At 45.7% G+C, this 19,421-nt stretch overlaps 1 protein-coding gene across 1 annotated transcript in view; it reads right to left on the bottom strand.

The window, feature by feature from the left end:
* Window positions 1-19,421, bottom strand: part of LOC146813670 (solute carrier family 22 member 7-like) — a 255,518-nt gene that overhangs the window by 47,142 nt on the left and 188,955 nt on the right. The window contains exons 5-7 of the mRNA XM_085609483.1: window positions 17,312-17,466; window positions 16,609-16,823; window positions 1,000-1,108 (exon numbers count right to left, since the gene is read on the bottom strand). Of these exons, the coding sequence (XP_085465609.1) occupies window positions 1,000-1,108; window positions 16,609-16,823; window positions 17,312-17,466 (479 nt within the window). The remainder of the gene's footprint in view (window positions 1-999; window positions 1,109-16,608; window positions 16,824-17,311; window positions 17,467-19,421) is intronic.

The raw sequence follows: 19,421 nt of genomic DNA, 5'->3' as shown, positions 1-19,421 counted from the left end.
ATGAGAAGAAGGCTTGTTACCAGGCTCTGAGGAGTGAGTAGGAGGCTTGTTATCAGGCTCTGAGGAGTGAGTAGGAGGCTTGTTATCAGGCTCTGGGGAGTGGGAAGGAGGCTTGTTATCAGGCTCTGAGGAGTGAGAAGAAGGCTTGTTATCAGGCTCTGAGGAGTCAGAAGGAGGCTTGTTATCAGGCTCTGAGGAGTCAGAAGGAGGCTTGTTATCAGGCTCTGAGGAGTCAGAAGAAGGCTTGTTATCAGGCTCTGAGGAGTCAGAAGGAGGCTTGTTATCAGGCTCTGAGGAGTAAGAAGAAGCCCTGTTATGGGGTTCTGATGAGTGAGAAGAAGGCTTGTTATCAGGCTCTGGCAATGAGAAGAACAATTTTTTGTAGCTTTCATTGGAATGATCATCTGTTTCTTGAGAGACGGTGGCTTCGGCAACTGATTGATGGTCAATTTGTCCTCAAAACCTCAGATATATATAATATCATCTGTTGGATTCAGACTGGACATGTTTGACAGTTCACCTCTTTCATTCTTATTTTTGAATGTTGATCTAATCATCCAATAGTTTAGTACGGCTACATTAAAGGTTTGTACCTCAAACATGTTTACTCTTTTTCAGAGGTGGCATAACAGTGCACAAAACAGAGTAGATGTTTCTGCTGTTTAACTTTGTCTGGTTTAAAGTGATGTATTTTGATAGTTTTGGTGCTGTAAGGAAGGTTTTAGGAGCGCTGTTGTTACAGGCACCCCAGTATTCTTGATTTTCATACATACATTTTCTACAGTTTACTTTAAAAGAGTCCAGTCTGCTGAGATACATTGCTTTTAGGAAATTGAAACTTGCCTTATTTCTTGAATACATCATGCCAATTCCACAAGATTCAGGAATTTAGATTTCCGAATCTAAATTTTATCTCCTTGTTTCCTGTGAGAGCCACTTTAGGGGTTGTGGTCGCCTACTTTATCCATCATAAATGTCATAAGCCTGGCACATGCTTACCTGAGGACGGTGGGGTAGAGCTCGGCAGTGTACAGCATGACAGACGTGAAGGAGGCTTCAGAGAAACCTTTTCCTATAATGGCGATTGTTGTTCGCAATGGACCCAGAGCTGGAGTTAGTAAAAACAAAGACAGAGACCACAAGAATTATGAAGATGTTGGTTACAAACATGGGTTGGATTATAGTTGCAAAGGTAACTATTGAGCGGAGCTTTGGGGCCTGATGTAGAGTTTGGTGAATGAGTTACTCCACCCCAAATGGGACGGCTGTCCACCTTATTGCAAATGTTATAGGATATAATGTGCTTGTAATAAGGTGGACGGGATACCTACCAGGTTTGTGATGGAGTAACCTGTCCATCAAACTCATGCCCACAATGTTATCATATATTGAGAGAGGGCCAGTGTAACAAAATTGAAAAGGTAAGCAGTTACTACATGCCATTCAAATATTCAAACTTATTCTCAGCACATGATAGTGGAATACTACACATCCTTTACGTATCCTTGTTCACATTTAAAGAATGTCTTTTAACACTGATTGGTCCAGTGGCACCGGCTCCACAACCATAACAGATAACCTGATCTTCAGGGTTCCTTTTTAAATTAAATCTACGGTCCTGAAGAAGTCCCAATTCTAGGCCGAAACACTCAATAAATGTGAGTTGAAGTGAAGAAACTGAAGAATGATTACATTTAACATTAGCCTAGGTCACATATGCATTTTTGAATTGGGTGCAGTCCACTTCCAGTATGGCAGGATTGGAAGGGATGTTGTAAACCATCAATTCAAGGGTCAACCCACATAATTGTCATATATATATATGTGATCAAGACTGCCGTGGGCAGTCGAAACGCGTCAGGCTGAGCACTTGCGTGAGACTTTTTATGCACTTTGCACTTTAATCTGCTAACTCAATAAAAGAATTTACTCTCCACGATGTCCGTACCTGCTTGTTGGATCCCATTATGGATTGTTCCAGGACTTTGGCTTTCATATATATATATATATATATATATATATTCACTGAAAAAACCATAGGTTTCACACATGTTATAGTTAGCGGAAATTTTACTGATAAAAAACCAATGAAATTGCCCCGTTATAGTTAGTGCTGGCAACTATAACTCACGCGACCGCAATCCTCTGCTGATGCTAATACTGTATTTAGACACTTATTTGCCCATGTCTTCTTCCATACATTTTTAGCTATACATATATTACAAATATTTTTTTTTCATAAAGACACATATGTCATCAGCAGAAGATTGCGGTCGCGTGAGTTATAGTTGCCAGCACTAACTATAACGGGGCAATTTCATTGGTTTTTTATCAGTAAAATTTCCGCTAACTATAACATGTGTGAAACCTATGGTTTTTTCAGTGAATTTGCAAGGTTTTTTAAATGCTAATTCCTAACTATAACGTGTGTGAAACCTATGGTTTTTTCAGTGAATTTGTACGGTTTTTTAAATGCTAAGTGACTTTACGCCATTCGTGGCGTGCGCGCCCACTTAACGCAGTTCGTTCCGTGCGCGCACGGTGCGCTTCGCGCACCGTGCGCGCACAGTGAGCACGCGGTGCGCTTCGCGCACCGCGCACCCACTTTACGCAGTTAGTGCCGTGCCCACGTTACGCTAGATGGGCCATGTACGCACGATGCGCTTCGCGCACCGTGCGCACATGGAGGACATATTATGCGCTTCCTTGTGATAGGTAATCTGTTGAAATTTTTTGGGAAATTTCTGTGCTCTTATAAGCCATGCACAAATGGTGGCCTTCGGCCACCATTTGCACAAGGGGTGGAGAAAGTGTGGCTAGTGTTTTTTTTATTTTTATTTTTTTACCGTACGCTTACGGTAAGCGTACGGTAAGCGTACCCCGCGAAATTGCCGAAAAAAAAATAATGCCGTTTTTGCTCTTGGGGGATGTTTGGGGACTCCCTCAACATGACTATGTGAGAGGGAGTTGTCAAAACATCCCCGTAACATGTTTTTGGCCATCATGTTTGATACATAACACTCAGTGCGGTAGACAAAATGGCGGACGCCGCTTCCTGGTTTCTGCCGATTCGAATGTTTACTAAGATCTAAGAGCCAATCAGAATCGCGCTCGCGCACGCCACCGTACGCTTACCGTAAGCGTACGGTAAGCGTACCGTAAGCGGGCTCAGATATATATATTGATTTAAAGGCTATTTTCTCAGAATCTACTGAACAGATTTACACCAAACCTACAAAAGGCACTTCCTTGACCTAGGGACTACCTCTCTGCCAAATTTCTAGTAATTCTGTTCAGCCGTTCGGGCTGTAGCTCGTTCTAAAGGTCCTATGGAAAAATGCATGGGAAAAACGCGTTTTGGGACCCCCCTTTTATCTCAGCCCCCGCTTGACGAATCCCCCCGAGACTTTCAGGGTAGGAGCGGAGCGTAGCGCCCCACCTATTTTGAGAAATTCGCGAGGATTCGTCGACCGGCGCCAAAGTTATTCAAAATAGAATGTTGAGGTTTTCCTATGGAAACGTGGTCCTAACTATAACTACCTACTGGCGACCGCCAGTAGGTAATATATATATATATATATATATATATATATATATATATATATATATATATATATATATATATATATACGTGTGTATAACCATAGGTTTCACACACGTTATAGTTAGGAATTAGCATTTAAAAAACCTTGCAAATTCACTGAAAAAACCATAGGTTTCACACAAGTTATAGTTAGCTGTACATTTCACTCGTAAAAAACCAATGAAATTCCACGTTATAGTTAGTGCAGGCAACTATAACTCACGCGACCGCAATCCTCTGCTAATGACATATGTGTCCTTATGAAAAAAAAATATTTGTAATATATGTATAACTAAAATTTAATGGAAGAAGACATGGGCAAATAAGTGTCTAAATACAGTATTAGCATCAGCAGAGGATTGCGGTCGCGTGAGTTATAGTTGCCTGCACTAACTATAACGTGGAATTTCATTGGTTTTTTACGAGTGAAATGTACAGCTAACTATAACTTGTGTGAAACCTATGGTTTTTTCAGTGAATTTGCAAGGTTTTTTAAATGCTAATTCCTAACTATAACGTGTGTGAAACCTATGGTTTTTTCAGTGAATTTGTACGGTTTTTTAAATGCTAAGTTACTTTACGCCGTTCGTGCCGTGCGCGCCCACTTCACGCAGTTCGTTCCGTGCGCGCACCGTGCGCGCACCGTGCGCGCACAGCGAGCACGCGGTGCGCTTCGCGCACCGCGCGCTTACTTAACGCAGTTAGTGCCGTGCACGCACGGTGGGCACGCGGATGGGCTGGATGGGCCATGTACGCACGATGCCCTTCGCGCACCGTCCGCACACGGAGGACATATTATGCACTTCGTTGTGAAAGGTTTTCTATTAAATGTTCTGTTGAACTATATGCCATGCTCAAAAGGTGCCCTGCGGGTACCTTTTGCACACGGGGGGGGGGGAAATATGGATTTTGGTTTTTTTTTAATTTTTTTTTTACCGTACGGTAAGCGTAATCTTCGTTTTTTCAAAACAAAAAAATTTATTTTTTGGCCTTGAATGGCCTTCAGGCAAACAATATCCAAGTCTAGGGGGATAGGAGCTGTCTAGCCTGCCCCCTTTTTATGATATCCAACTTTGTTTTTCCTCCCCCCCTCAGAGTGCGAGAGAGAAAATGGCGGCCGACACTTCCTGGTTTCGACCGATTCGAATGTTTACTAAGATCTAACAGCCAATCAGAATCGCGCTCGCGCACGGCACCGTATGCGTACGGTAAGCTTACGGTGCGCGCTCGGAGCGCGCTTACAGATATATATATTGATTTAAATGCTATTTTCTCAGGAACTACTGAACAGATTTACACCAGACCTACAAAAGGCACTTCCTTGACCTGAGGACTACCTCTCTGCCAAATTACAAGTAATTCTGTTCAGCCGTTCGGGCTGTAGCTGTGTCTAAAGGTCCTATGGAAAAATGCATGGGGAAAACGCGTTTTGGGACCCCCCTTTTTTCTCAGCCCCCGCTTGACGAGTCCCCCCGAGACTTTCAGGGTAGGAGCGGAGCGTAGCGCCCCATTCGTTTTGAAAATTTTGCGAGGATTCGTCGACCGGCGCCAATGTTATTCCAAATAGAATGTTGCGGATTTCCTATGGAAACAGGGTCCTAACTATAACTACCTACTGGCGACCGCCAGTAGGTAATATATATATATATATATATATATATATATATATAATATTATAATTGTTTAGTAGTATCAGTAATTTTTCAATATTGACACAAAAACAGAGCAATGGAGCTATACCAATCCCTTGTGTGCTGCTCATGCCTATATACAACATCATAAAAGACATCAACATTGCTAGTTATATTTCATATGTCGTGACCGATAACATCATACTTAACTTCACTGCAGTCAAAGGACATGTGACTTGACCTGGATATGAAAGCTGCAGGGCCACCGATTGTAGACATGAAGTGGTGCAGCATCAATCTGGACTAGGCCTCATCACAGCAGTTGTTATAACGAGAACGTGGGCCTCTCTCGCCTTGATTTGATGGTTAATACATGTCACTGTCTGCATGCCATTTGTGCTATGATGTGTGTGAGAGCAGGAGCATGGCATGAGGGGAGGTATTGTTGCGCAGCGCATCATAACTTGTACATGTCAAGAGGTTTGTGGTTTTGGATCCTAACCACAATTATCCACAATGATGTTTTTGGGGGCTTTTTTCCCCAGTTATTTTAATATTCGGAAAGTACTTAGCTCCTTTCCTACCATTCTCTAACAAGTTGTTTTAGTGGATGCTTTGCTTTTTGTTCTCTGCTAACGGATCTTAAATAGATTCACATACTTGAATCATTCCCTCTCACCCAGCTGCGAATCCCACAGTAACTTTGAAGGAGCCGTACTAAGGAATTACTTCGAAACCCCAGTATAGTGCAGTGTTGCTTCAGTAGCACAGTCAGCTCATTCAAAACCACCCAAACAGCAGCCAATGAGGTGAGACGGTACTGAGCTCCCCCTCCAGAGGCTACTATACCTTACGTTTCTGCTGTATGTCCTGTGGAAGAGAGTCTCTCTCAGGGCTCTGATCAGAGAACTTTATTTCTTGGACATTGCTTCACTTGTGTAGCATTATACCATCAGTGCCTTTGTATTTTTTCTCAGGAAAAAAGGAGAGCTTCTTAGCCAACTAATGGCTAAATCTCCAAGGCCTTTTCAGGGCGTGTAGCTCATGATTATATTTTTTAAAAAGGGGTTGTTTGTGGACGATCCCTATCCTAGTGGTATTTATTGCCTATGTCCTCTCCAGAAACTGAAGGAGTACAAAATGTGTCTGATATTTTCAGCAAAAAAGCTGGATGACTATGAAGGATCACTTTTTATTCAGCTTCAAAAGACAAAGGCGAACAATGAGCCATCATCTGAGGAGGAATCAGCCCACTGCTCTGGTCATGAAAGTAGGAAACCTATGAAGTGGCCTCTAGTTGGGAAGAAACTTCTTCAACAATCAGTGTCTGAAGAACATCTTCTACTTTAGAAAAGCCCCTCATCCTAGTAGGGCCTTTAAGAAGTCCAACGAGAAGCCAGATAGGCACAAGTCCTCTTCCAAGCTGCAGACACGAGAGAGCAAAGTACCTGGAAACCATCATTGATGGCGCTATCAACGACACCCACAGGGACACCATCAGTCATCATTGCTTCATTGCTATCAGCCTTCTAGACAGAGGACCAGCATTCACCAACAACATCATCAGGGGTATGGCCAAACCAACAATGGCAACCCCATTGTTGACAAACAGTTTCTATCGACACTCCCAATACCGGCACCACTTGATTGCAACAAAGAAGACAATAGTCAGGTAGCAGACAAAGGGGCCTTGGCTCCTGCAGACACTTTCCCAAGCAAGATTCCTTCACAGTTACCTGCCAAGGTCCTGGACACTGGAGGAGAATCACAGAAGGAGTGGCCTTTAGAACAGGCAAGAACACAACCCAGCTGAATGCCAAATGTCAGGACGATGATGATAAAGATGAAGGCCGGTATCATTGTGCGCATCACGAAGCATGCAGATACAACAAGAGGGTGAAGACTATTATTGCAGGATCTGCCAAGCAAATTATGATAGGCAGTGCGACGAGTATTACAAGGTCACTCACTACCAACAGCAGCCAATAGTTAGAGTGCCTGTTGATATGATTGACGACTTGCATCGGATGATGCCAGGCTACTATAAGAGATTCCTTCCAATACCATCTTACACAGAGGGTGCACCTCCACCACCCCCTTTCCTGAAAAAGACTTTTATCTACAGATTCCTTACCCTAGAATAGTCCCCAGGTGTCAGACTGGATCCGGAAAATCTTTAGCAGTACCTCCTTTTGCCTGTACATGGTGGCCTCGGCTCTGTGTCGATGTTGTCCATGCCGCATATGACTTGTGTGGTGCCTTTATAGGTGCCACCCCAGGGAGCTGGCATCAGCTCCTTTGTATTAGCACTAACAGTTGCTGTTCTGGAGCGTTGCATCGGTCACTTTTTTACCAACTTTTTCTCAACTTTTGTCAAGGTGCTTTTTACAATTACTTGTGGGTTTTAAACCTTCCGAGAACTGTCACAGACAGATGTCTGTGACTGATTCCCATTGGTCTGTCTGTGGTACTTGGGGTTGAGTCATGACTCCAAGTCTTGCTCTGACTGCTTGTCGATGCGCTGGAAGGCTGTTCATGAACAAGCGATGAAGCTCTTCGCTGCATCGTAAGACACCCCATCACTCCCAGGCTCTAGGAAGATCTCAGTAACACAGACAATCCAGAGCCCATTCCCAGAAATGATCCCACAACCCGTCATCCTCAAAGTCAAATTCATGTTCGAAAAGTCAAAGAAAAACAAGCTTCAAAGCATTGTTTCACTTCACTGAGACCCTCCAAGTCCCTGGATGGGTGTGGGGGCATTGTTGTTCCTCTAAGGCCCGCTCTCGCACTCCTCCTGTGGAGCTGTTGCAGAAACTGACTCTGCGTTTCCCTGAATTTCCTGGAGCCGTTGGAGTCTTGGTCAACTTAAGGAGTTTTATGGGGCTATGTCCGTCATCTTTGGGCAACTGACTCTTTGTGGTGTGCCTCCCACGGAAGCCTTGTTGCTCAGACACTGTACTCCTGTCCTTTGGCAGGCCAGAGTTTGGAATGGAGTTTGGGAGTGTTGACGCTGATTACAGGGCCTTTGATCCTGCTGATGACATTGTCCAGTCTTTCCATGAACAGAACTGGAATGAAGAGTTGGGAGACGCCAGCGGGCTGAGCACCTCACAGGACTCTGGCCCCCTCAGGAGAGGGCATCCTTTGCGATGGTGGCGAGGAGAACAGCTGAGGTCCTTGAGCTCCAGTTTCCATCAGTGGAAGTTCAAACTAATGTGTTAACTGAGGTGCTACAGCTGGGGCAAACCAGCACGGAGTGCTTGTTCCTATTTAACGAAGCACTCACGGATGTTCAGCAGGGGGCTTGGTCCAAATCCTGTTCAGAGGTTCCGGTCAACTGAGAAATTACCTGTTGCCATTAACCTGTGTCAGAGTACCCTGCATTCCTCATAGAATACCACACCCCTGAGAGTCTGGTGGTGCCGGCTTCATCAGCCATGATTAACTCAAGTCCATTCCCACTACTCCCCAGGACAGGGAGTCAAAGAGTTTGCAGAATTTTGTTAAGGAAATATTCTCCTCCACCAGTCTGGCGTTGTAGTTGTTGAGCACAGCATGTCTTTTGGGCCGATACACCCATGCATTTTCTGTTTTCTTGGTGCAGGTGCTGCCTTTTACCCCCGGAAGAGGCTCGCACAATCCTTACACAAGCTATGGTTGAAGGCCAGGACACAGTGCAGTTAACCATCAGGCGTGAGTTGTACACCATGGACTCACAAGGCAAAGCCATGGCCTTCACGGAGGCTCCTCAGCGCCACTCTTGGTTGCGGTCAACAGGCTTTTCAGGGGACATCCAAGTGAGCTTCATGGACATGCCCTTGGATGGCTCTCGCCTGTTCAGACACAAAATGAATCATGCTCGGGAGTGCTTTAAAGACAGCACAGTCACGGCTCAACGTTTGGACCCGCCGTCACTGTCTTGCTTCTATCTCACTCACCTTTTTGCCCTTTCCGTGGCTAAGGTAGAGGGTTTCAGTCTCATCTGTAATACCAGCCATACCCACAGGGCCAGCAGACTACCCAGCCTTTTTGTGACTGTGTTTGAGGTTCCCACAAATCATCCACCCCACCAGCTGCTGCACCCTCCAAGTCTCTTTTGTGACGACATCCGGTAGGAGGCAGTATCTGGCCCTTTTTGGCCTAATCCAGCTACAGTCATTGCAATAGGTGTAATAACAAAAATGTTACCTCTTAGTAAGATGGCAAGAAACGCTGAACTCTAAAGTGTTGTCTCGTCCTTTCACTGGTGTAAGTAAACGGGCGGCACTCCGGCCACAACAGCCACATCTTAGGCCCCAGAAGCCGCCATCCAGGTCTCTGCCATGCCTATCCCTCCTGCGGCCACCGCGGCTCCTCAACAACTGGCTTTGTTTCTGGTGACGGCTCTCCTCGTCACGTCTGCGGAGTGAATTAAGGGATCTAGCTTTAGGCATAAATGCCACACAGTAAGAGTGAAGAAGATGACGTGGTTTAGACGAATTGAAGAGTTGCTTTCAACATGTCATTGCCCATCCTTGGAACCATTGTGGAACTTAAGGGCCCGATTCACAGAACTAACTTAAAACAAAATCCTAAACTTACTACTTTTGGTATTCACAGAAGTTAGGATTTTGTCTTAAGTTTGTCTTAAGTTTGTCTTAAGACAGACTTAAGACAGTCTGTGAATCGGCCCCTAAAAGTTTGAGTCCAATCGCATAAAAACCGCCAATAAGGGAGGGAGCAGGAGTACAATTGTGTTGCTTTGCTAGACTTGACTAAGTCTGTGTGCGCTCATCTGGTTTCCACGGTAAACCATGGTGCTTGAAGATTAAACCTGGCACCCATTAAACACAATTTGCTTCAAAGACATTAAATGCATGAGGTTTTTCAGGTGACGTCATTTCAAGTATATATCACTGTCTGCTCCAAACATACTTTACGGTACGATATAATGCCAGTTAATGAATGCGTTCTGAAAAAGTTTAAAACATCATCATAATATACTTTAACATCTCAAAGCCTGCACTCATAGGGGCATATTATCAAGCACGGCGTTAAAATTATTGCCGCTTTAGATAATGGGCTTGATAATATGCCGCGGAGAATTCCAATAGAAGCTCATGTTTCGCCGCTTTAGCAGCAGTTTTCTGCGGCTAAAGCGGCGATAATTTTAACGCTGTTTCTTGATAATTTGCCCCATAACCAGTTGCACACAGCAAGGGCAACCCTGTAGCTTTACTCGCTTGCCTTAACCTAGTCATGTGCAACAACCCACCAGGATAAAACTCTTGCATAATCCCTCCCCGGCAGTGCTGTTAAAGTGGAGAGGGGATTTCACTGCGCTGCGGGGTGTTTGCTGCTACAAGGTGTGGGGCGAACCATGAAGCAACCAGTCGGTAAAAGTACATACGCTTTACCAAGGGGCCCTGTTAAAAAAAGACGTCAAGAAATACACAACTTGTGCCAACATTAATTCAGGGATGCGCTGCCACTCTTTCCACCTGGATATTAAGCCTAGAAGTACTTCGCGAGAAGCTTCCACCCCATCGAGCGCCACCATTATCAGGCCCTAGGCCCCCAGTGACTTATCAGGACGGTCGGTCTGGATGGATGCGGATGGAGAACAATGCGCATCAGAGTTTGCGGAATGAACGGCAGTGTGTTGAGGAAGAATTTCATTAAATACATACAGCCTAATAACACTATGCTGGAGACACTCAGGGCTTTAAATGGGGGGGGGGGTCTGAGCACCCCCAGTTTTTTGGCGGGGGCCTCGAAAGGGGCCTCTAGGGGGCTCTATTTTCGGGCCTCAAAGGTCAACGGTAGGGTGACCAGACGTCCGGTTTTTGTTTGGTGTTTCAGGTGAGCATGCACGCGCACTGCTTAAGGCGTGATGTCATTGTAGCAGGAAGGCAAATCCTTTGAAGAGAGACACTTTCTCTCCGGATTTCCCTTCTCTTTGAACACGCAGCACCACCTACGTCATCGTGCCAGCCGTCGGCACAACAACAGCTGGTTAGAACTGGCACAACCCTGCTTTTACGGCCTGCAGCAAGATTCCTCCAGCAACCAGTGTGACCCTGCTCTGCCTTAAAGCAAGCGAGGGACGAGGGTCTATAACAGAATCCAGCAGCAGTGAAAAGGAACCTTACCTTCGTGACGCCTCCCCAGCCCTACCAGCACCGTCGGGACCCTGCCTCCGCATCAGAGCTGCCTCAGCCAGGATCCTTCTGAAGCCACACAAGACTTGCCCTCCCAGCCAGCAAGCCCGCAACGTGAGTATTTTAAGGGCCCTAGACAACTGGTATAAGCAGATATGAGAAGAGTGGTCGCTTTTAAATACCGACTATGAGCGACGCCCGGGCACGGTAGGGAAATGAAAGGACCCTGTAGATGTTGGCAGTGGTGTTGCATTCGGTGAAAATATAAATTGTGACAAAGAAGCGCCCTCTACAGGGTTAGGGTGTGAGGTGCGCAGCAGTAATGTATCTGCAGCAGAATGTATGTGCGCACTCAAAGGACGCTGCAGCATTATAATTGCTGTATTTTATTGTGGTATATGTAAGTATTTTACGTCCTTCTTGCAGCATTACCTGCACCTGTGTTCAATAATATCAGTGCATTTGTAATTGGCTTCAATATTAGTAATGGCATATTAGTACATTTTATAGTGATGGTTTTATTGTACGTCGCTTATATTTAACGACCAGCCATGTATACTTTGATTGACGCTTCCTGTAAAGCTCTAGCATTACTATTTATTTGAAAATAGCTCTGGGCCCAAGGGCGTAACTACCGAACGTGACGTGACTGCAAAAACACCGGGGTATTGAATAATGGGCCTCACTTCACCCCAATTATGCCCGTTTTTCAATACCAAACCAGATATATGGGGACCATATTTCCTTCACTGCATTAGAGCCCACAACACTTGCTATCCCACTGCCTGGGCCACCTGAAGGCGGTCTTCTCGTCCCCTTGTTAGGCGAAGGGCCCCCTCTTCACATTCTGCGGGGGGGGGGCATTATTTTATATTACGCCACTGCTCAGTACAAACAGCCCAGGGCTGCCGCATCCAGCAGATGCCCCGGTTTAATTAGGATCCGCTGTTGGGTGTGTGCAGGATGGGGCACGGTACAGGGTATAGAAAGAAGTACAACACAATTGTTACTCGTATATGAATGTTTGTGCTGCAGTAATTGTCAAAAAACACAATTAGTTAGAGGGTCTAAGGGAATTTAAAGACCTACGCGAACAAATCCCCAAATAGCTGAGACTTAAACAACACAGAAGTCCGCGGGTCTACAACAGTCTAACTGAAGCACGAGAACAACAAACCAGCAAAATCAGACATGCAGAAGTCCTTCTAAAAGGGACCAAGTCCCATCACCCACCGAAGTGGCATGCTTCATCATCTGGGACCTCCCTTAACCACACCTGGTGCCGTTAAAGAGGTGCGACTCCTTTATTTACTGTAAAAAGGAGGAGCTCAAGGATGTTTTAATTGATGTAACATGGAGGATAGAAACCTCATGGTGAAAAAAGCTGCCAAAAGTGTACCTGCTTATCTGGAGATAGGGAAGTACAATTCGCGGTTTTCGCCAAAAACTAACGTCTGCAAAAATGCTGACTTGCGTATACTTTATATTGGAGGTGGATTATGCTGATACGACCACAGGGTCGTATCAGCAAGGTTATCGCAGTTTTCCATGGAACATCGCTGGAAAACCAGCGATGTTCCATGGAAAACAACGCTATCACTGGAATAATTATCGCTATTACACTATGCGTTGTTGATACAGCGCTAGCATGGCGATAATTATCAGCGATAGCCGGCAATAACAATTCTCACGCTAAGAATGGCCAGCGATAATTATCGCTGCCCGTTGATAATATGCCCCCAAGTAGCTAAAGAGTGACATAGAAGTCAGGATGGTGTCCACTATTGATTCTGCCGCTCTATCTACATAAGTGGGAGATACCTGAATACTGGGTAGAACAACATTCTGTGAATAAATCAGGCAATTCAACTGCTCCCCTGGAGAACAGTGTTCAAAGTGGGGGAGTAGAGACTTGTCTTCGACCAGGGGTTCTGAAATACAAAACAGGGTGGCACTCCCTGCGGAACCAATTCCGTCTCAATCTTTGGAATTGATGGTAGATGCAGGGAGTTATTATCTCACTCCTCCACGCAGCCTCAAGTGTGCCGACCTCTCGAGGCTGGCACTCTGTGTGATGCTGATCCGGGACCCTCCCCCCTTACAGACACTGAGCAGACTGGGGAAGGGGCCATGGAGCAGGAAATGGCCACTAATGCTGGATTTAAATTGGCACATTTTCAATATTTACATTTTATCCATCTTAAGTTGCAGAAATAGCAGAAAGTTTCCACTATATCTACAGCTGCCTGAGCTGTGGTGAGAGCCTGAGCTGTGGCGACAGCCAGAGTGTGGTGGAAGCCTGAGCTATGGTGAAAGCCTAGGCTGTGGTGACACCCTGAGCTGTGGTGAGAGACTGAGCTGAGCTGTGGCGACAGCCTGAGCTGTGGTGGAAGCCTGAGCTGTGGTGAGAGCCTGAGCTGTGATGACACCCTGAGCTGTGGTGAGAGCCTGAGCTGTGGTGAGAGCTTGAGCTGTAAAGGGAGCCTGAGCTGTGAATAGAGATTGAGCTGTGGTGCCTGACAGCCTGAGGTGCATTGACAGCCTGAGCTACGGTGACAGCCTGAGGTGAAGTGAGAGCCTGAGCTGTGCCTACAGCCTGAGCTGTGAAGAGAGCCTGAGGTGCGATGAAAGCCTGTGCTGTGGAGAGAGCCTGAGGTGCGATGAAAGCCTGTGCTGTGGAGAGAGCCTGAGGTGCAGTGACAGCCTGAGCTGTGGTGACAACCTGAAGTGTGGTGACAGCCTGAGCTGCAGCGACAGCCTGAGTTGTGGTGAGAGCCTGAGGTGCGGTGACAGCCTGAGGTGCGGTGACAGTCTGAGGTGCAGTGACAGCCTGAGCTGTGGTGACGGTCTGATGTATGGTGTCAGCCTGAGGTGCTGTGACAGCCTGAGGTGTGGTGAGAGCCTGAGCTGTGGTGAGAGCCTGAGGTGCGGTGAGAGCCCGCGGTGCGGGGACAGCCTGAGCTTTGGTGACAGCCTGAGATGCGGTGACAGCCTGAGCTGTGGTGAGAGCCGGAGGTGTGGTGACAGCCTGAGCTGTGGTGACAGCCTGAGGTGCGGTGACAGCCCGAGGTGCGGTGACAGCCTGAGCTGTGGTGACAGCCTGAGCTGTGGTGACAGCCTGAGATGCAGTGACAGCCTGAGCTGTGGTGAGAGCCTGAGGTGTGGTGACAGCCTGAGCTGTGGTGAGAACCTGAGCTGCGGTGACAGCCTAAGATGCGGTGACAGCTTGAGCTGTGTTGAGAGCCTGTGGGGCGGTGACAGCTTGAGGTGCAGTGACAACCTGAGTTGCGGTGACAGACTGAGGTGCGGTGACAGCCTGAGCTGTGGTGAGAGCCTGAGCTGTGGTGAGAGCCTGAGGTGCAGTGACAGCCTGAGGTGCGGTGACAGCCTGAGGTGCGGTGACAGCCTGAGCTGTGGTGAGAGCCTGAGCTGTGGTGAGACTGAGATGCGGTGAGACCCTGAGATGTGGTGACAGCCTGAGGTGCGATGACAGCCCAAGTTGTGTGATATCTCAACAACAAAAAATACCCTGGTGTAAGAAGCATTCTCATGGCTAGGACCAAGACTATGGAAACTTCTTCCAGAACACCTCAGGCTCAGCACATGTGTGTTGCCTTTCTGAAAGAACAGAAGACCCAACTCTTCAGACTGCACCTCGATGTCCAGAACTGTTTCCTCCCTTCTGTTTTCCCTTTTCTAGGCTGTACTTGGGTCTGATATATTTGAAGTGCTCTGTTGCACCTGCGGCCAGGTCTGTTATATATAGCAATCTTAATACAGAAACCTGTAAAGAAAAGTTCACTGAGTGAGAACAAGGGGTGAACTAACTTGAGTATTCAGGGAAGGGTTGGGGACAGGAGAGAAAAAAAGAATTACCATCCTCCACCTTCAAGAGAAACTGAAGCATAGACAGGGAGAAGGTAAAAGGGAATACGTAAAGGTTGCAAAGGGTCTGTGTGGCCTGAAGGAAAAGTCTGTAGAATGTCTTCAACAAGAACTCATTCAGCAGGATGGATTGAACATCCTTAGGGTTCCATTTATTTGAAAAATGTGAGGTGACCAATTTCATGACAAAGTTCCTTCAGAGCATGTTACCTTGAGTTTACTCCTCAGTTACTATACTTCTGATGATGATGATAACTCATTCTTCCGTACTTGTGTCCTACCTTTACTCATGGGTTACTGTACTTCTGATAAAGTACAGTACTTCTGTGGCTTGTCTTAACTTTACTCATGAGTTACTATAAATGTGATGATGCAACTATATTTCATTCTTCTGTACTTGTGTCTTACCTTTACTTATGAGTTACTGTACTTCTGATGATGATGCATCTATAGCTCATTCTTCTGTACTTGTGTCTTACCTTTACTCATGTGTTACTATACTTCTGACGATGATGCATCTATAGCTCATTCTTCTGTACTTGTGTCTTACCTTTACTCCTGAGTTACTCTACTTCTGATGATGATGCATCTATAGTTCATTCTTCGGTACTTGTGTCCTACCTTTACTCATGTGTTACTGTACTTCTGAATGATGATGTATCTATAGTTCATTCTTCTGTACTTGTGTCTTACCTTTACTCCTGAGTTACTCTACTTCTGATGATGATGCATCTATAGTTCATTCTTCTGTACTTGTGTCCTACCTTTACTCATGTGTTACTGTACTTCTGAATGATGATGTATCTATAGTTCATTCTTCTGTACTTGCGTCTTACCTTTACTCCTGAGTTACTGTATTTCTGATGATGATGCATCTATAGTTCATTCTTCTGTACTTGCGTCTTACCTTTACTCCTGAGTTACTGTATTTCTGATGATGATGCATCTATAGTTCATTCTTATGTACTTGTGTCTTACCTTTACTCCTGAGTTACTGTATTTCTGATGATGATGCATCTATAGCTCGTTCTTCTGTGGCTTGTCTTAACTTTACTCATGAGTTACTGTAAATGGAATGATGCATCTATAGTTCATTCTTCTGTACTTGTGTCTAACCTTCACTCATGCGTTACTGTACTTCTGATGATGATGCATCTATAGCTCGTTCTTCTGTGGCTTGTCTTAACTTTACTCACGAGTTACTGTAAATGTGATGATGATGTATCTTTAACTTATTCTTCTGTACTTGTGTCCTACCTTTGAACTAAAGCTCTGATGTTATGGCGTGTAGCTCTCTGGAGTTCAAAGGTACATGTCACTAAGTATAAGATGCTGAAACAAATGTTTGTTCTCAGAAGAAACTCACAGACTGGGATGACAGTGTTTATGCCAAAACAGAAGCCGGTGATGAGCAGGGTCCAGGCCTGTGCGTAACGTCGGCCACCCTTGTCCATAAAGATGAATATGCCCAGCTTGGATGGTACCTCAATGGCTGCATAGATGAACTGGGTCATGTACATGTCCAGCCCAAATCCTGTGATGTTAAGGCTGATCCCATAGTAACAGAATGCCACGCCAAACCTACAAGAGAGGAGACAAGCAGTCACATGGAGTAGGCTGGCAGCCAGGGACATGTTTTGGATTTTGTGGGCCCGGCCAAACATAATTCGGGGCCCCTTGCTCGGAACAACTCAGAATTTGTTATCCATTTTAAGCTCATTCCCACCCTCAGCAACTATGGTTTGATCATAGACAGCCCTCTTTGTTGCCCCTCAAACCTTTTAAGGGGACACCAGTCCTTCAGGGGCTCCAATGCAATGGGAAGCCTTTGAATATTTATTAATTATTGGAGACATGTGAGCCCTTTTTCATATTCCCCAGAGGGGCATTATTTTTGTATTTTGTCACGGACTGTGACTGTCCTGTAAGCGTAATGATGGGGCCCAAATAAAGGAGGGGCCCCGGGGCCAGAGCCCACTTTGCCCATGCCTTACAATGTCTCTGCTAGCAGCAGCACTCAGCTGAGTCAATAAACAAAGGAAGGTTCCCCTTTAAAAAACATCCCTCACCATACCACAGCTGCACAGAGAGAGATCTTTCTCAGCACGGGGGTTCTGAACAGGTCGATGTAGGAGTAATTTGCGCCGGTGTTCTCCTCTTCTGCGATTTTATGGAGTGTCTGAGAATGAAGAAGTACAAAAAGAAGTTGTAGTTTTTGCATTTGTTATTTTCTTGTAATATACATTTAGCTGTGGCTGCATCAGTGGCTTTCCCTTTACTGGTTAGAGCCCAAGATTTACTTGGCAAACCTCTGACTTTGCTGAGCAAATCTCATCATGATTAGAACGTTGACATCAGTTTACAGGCATTACGTTAGTAAACTCTTTCAGACCTCACTACTGTAGGCAATTGTCAGTGTTCAGCCTTTATTTACGGCATACTCTGTGCTTTCTAATTACTGCTGATTTTGCATTGCATTGACTACTTCCATGATTCTTGTGGTTTAACTTTGGGGCTTAATAAAGCATTGGTGGGCTGTGCTCTTTCCACCAGTTCAGCCGAGTGATGTGCTCTGCTTCCCCGGCAGAATACGCCCTGGCGAAGATCTCTGTGCCATCAACAGAGCCATTACTATGACTGCTTCACTGAAGTCACCAAGGCTTTGCTGTTCACACCCAAATCAGGAGTTTGTCATTGAAAAACAATAACAAGGTAATGGCCCTGACGTGGTGTGTGCGGGTCAGTAATCCTGTTCGCTGGTGTGGACTGCCAGGCTTTATTTGGCGACCTGAACAGGAAAAGATAACAACAGTACATCCGCCCCTCAATACGGCAGAAAGACTGTCGTCCAATGGCCGTCAGGCTGGTGTGCAGTAGCTCGCCGTCAAAGGATTGCAACAGTAGAGCCAGTGGAGGATCTACTATCCCAAACATGGCGGTTCTCCCAGCTCTAGACACTGCTTATGACCTCACATATTACATCACTGATGACATCACTGATAACTTCATCCAGTAAATGTGACAGTTTGGTATAGGCTTACCGTACTGGAAAGTATTCAGCAAGGTAGTGTAGCCCTCATTTTCTACAGCCTGTTCACTGCTAATAGGTGCGAGCGTTTACAAAAAGTGTGGCCTCCTAACAGGTCTTGGGTGTGTGAAGATAGTGAGCTGTCCTTGAATGGTTGTGCACAGGGCAAGCAATGCGCAGCAGTGGCTTGCCGACTCATCGCTTGTTGATTGCCCAAAATAGGGCGGATATCAATGAAAGCTTTGCTTCATGATGAATGTTGTACGTAGTAGGTGATTACTCTCGTAAAGGGCCTTGAGTCTCTGGAGGGAGTGGTCTCTGCGTCACAAGTGGTGCATATGCGTGAAGTCCTGGTACTTGCCCACTCATGTGTAGTTGATTGCTCATAGGAGGCTGGCTATGTACAAAGTGTTCTGCACAGAGTGAAGGTGTGAGCAATAAGTGCTTCGCCGCATAAGAGGCTATTGGTGTCTGAAAGCGGTGGGCTCACCGTGTAAGGGTTATGCACATAGTGAACGCTGTTCCACCCATGTCTGATTCGTTGCCCATGAGAGGTCTGCAATCCAAAAAGAGTTTGGTACAAGGGAAAGGCTGTGCATGGTAGGAGCTTGGCCACCTAATGAGGCTTGGGTGTCTGTAGGAGGAGGTTTCTCCATGAAGAGTCGTTCACATGGTAGAGGCCGTGCTCACAATGGCCTTGCCCACCCGTTTCTTTTTCATTGGCCACATGAGGTTTGGTATTCACACAGTGTTTGCTACAGGGCAAAGGCTGTGCTTAGGAGGACGCTAGTTCCTAGCTTGTGTGTTTGAAGGGAAATGTATGCTTAATATGATTCTACTAGAATCGAAAAACAGGAGAAAACCTGTTAATCTAGTTGAGACCTGGGTACAGTATGTAGAAAAAAAACAATGTCTCAACTGGTAATCATTTTAGAGGGCAGATACAAAGAGAGCATTAATCAATCGTAAAGGAGAAGAAAGGGAGACCACAAGAAGTTTGTAGGAAGAAAGTAAATTCTTATTTGTAAGTAGTTATATCAGCACTACAATACAATATATACATGTCACCAAAAAGTGGGTGTGCACTTTTCATGCTCGTGACAGTGAACGGTGCAGTGACACTGGCATTACTGTGGTCAACCTAAGCAACT

The sequence above is a fragment of the Triturus cristatus genome, chromosome 6 (assembly GCF_964204655.1).
Source record: "Triturus cristatus chromosome 6, aTriCri1.1, whole genome shotgun sequence".
In the NCBI taxonomy this organism is placed as follows: Eukaryota; Metazoa; Chordata; class Amphibia; order Caudata; family Salamandridae; genus Triturus; species Triturus cristatus.
The sequence above is the reverse complement of the archived record's forward strand: the minus strand, read 5'-3'. Positions and strand labels throughout refer to the sequence as shown.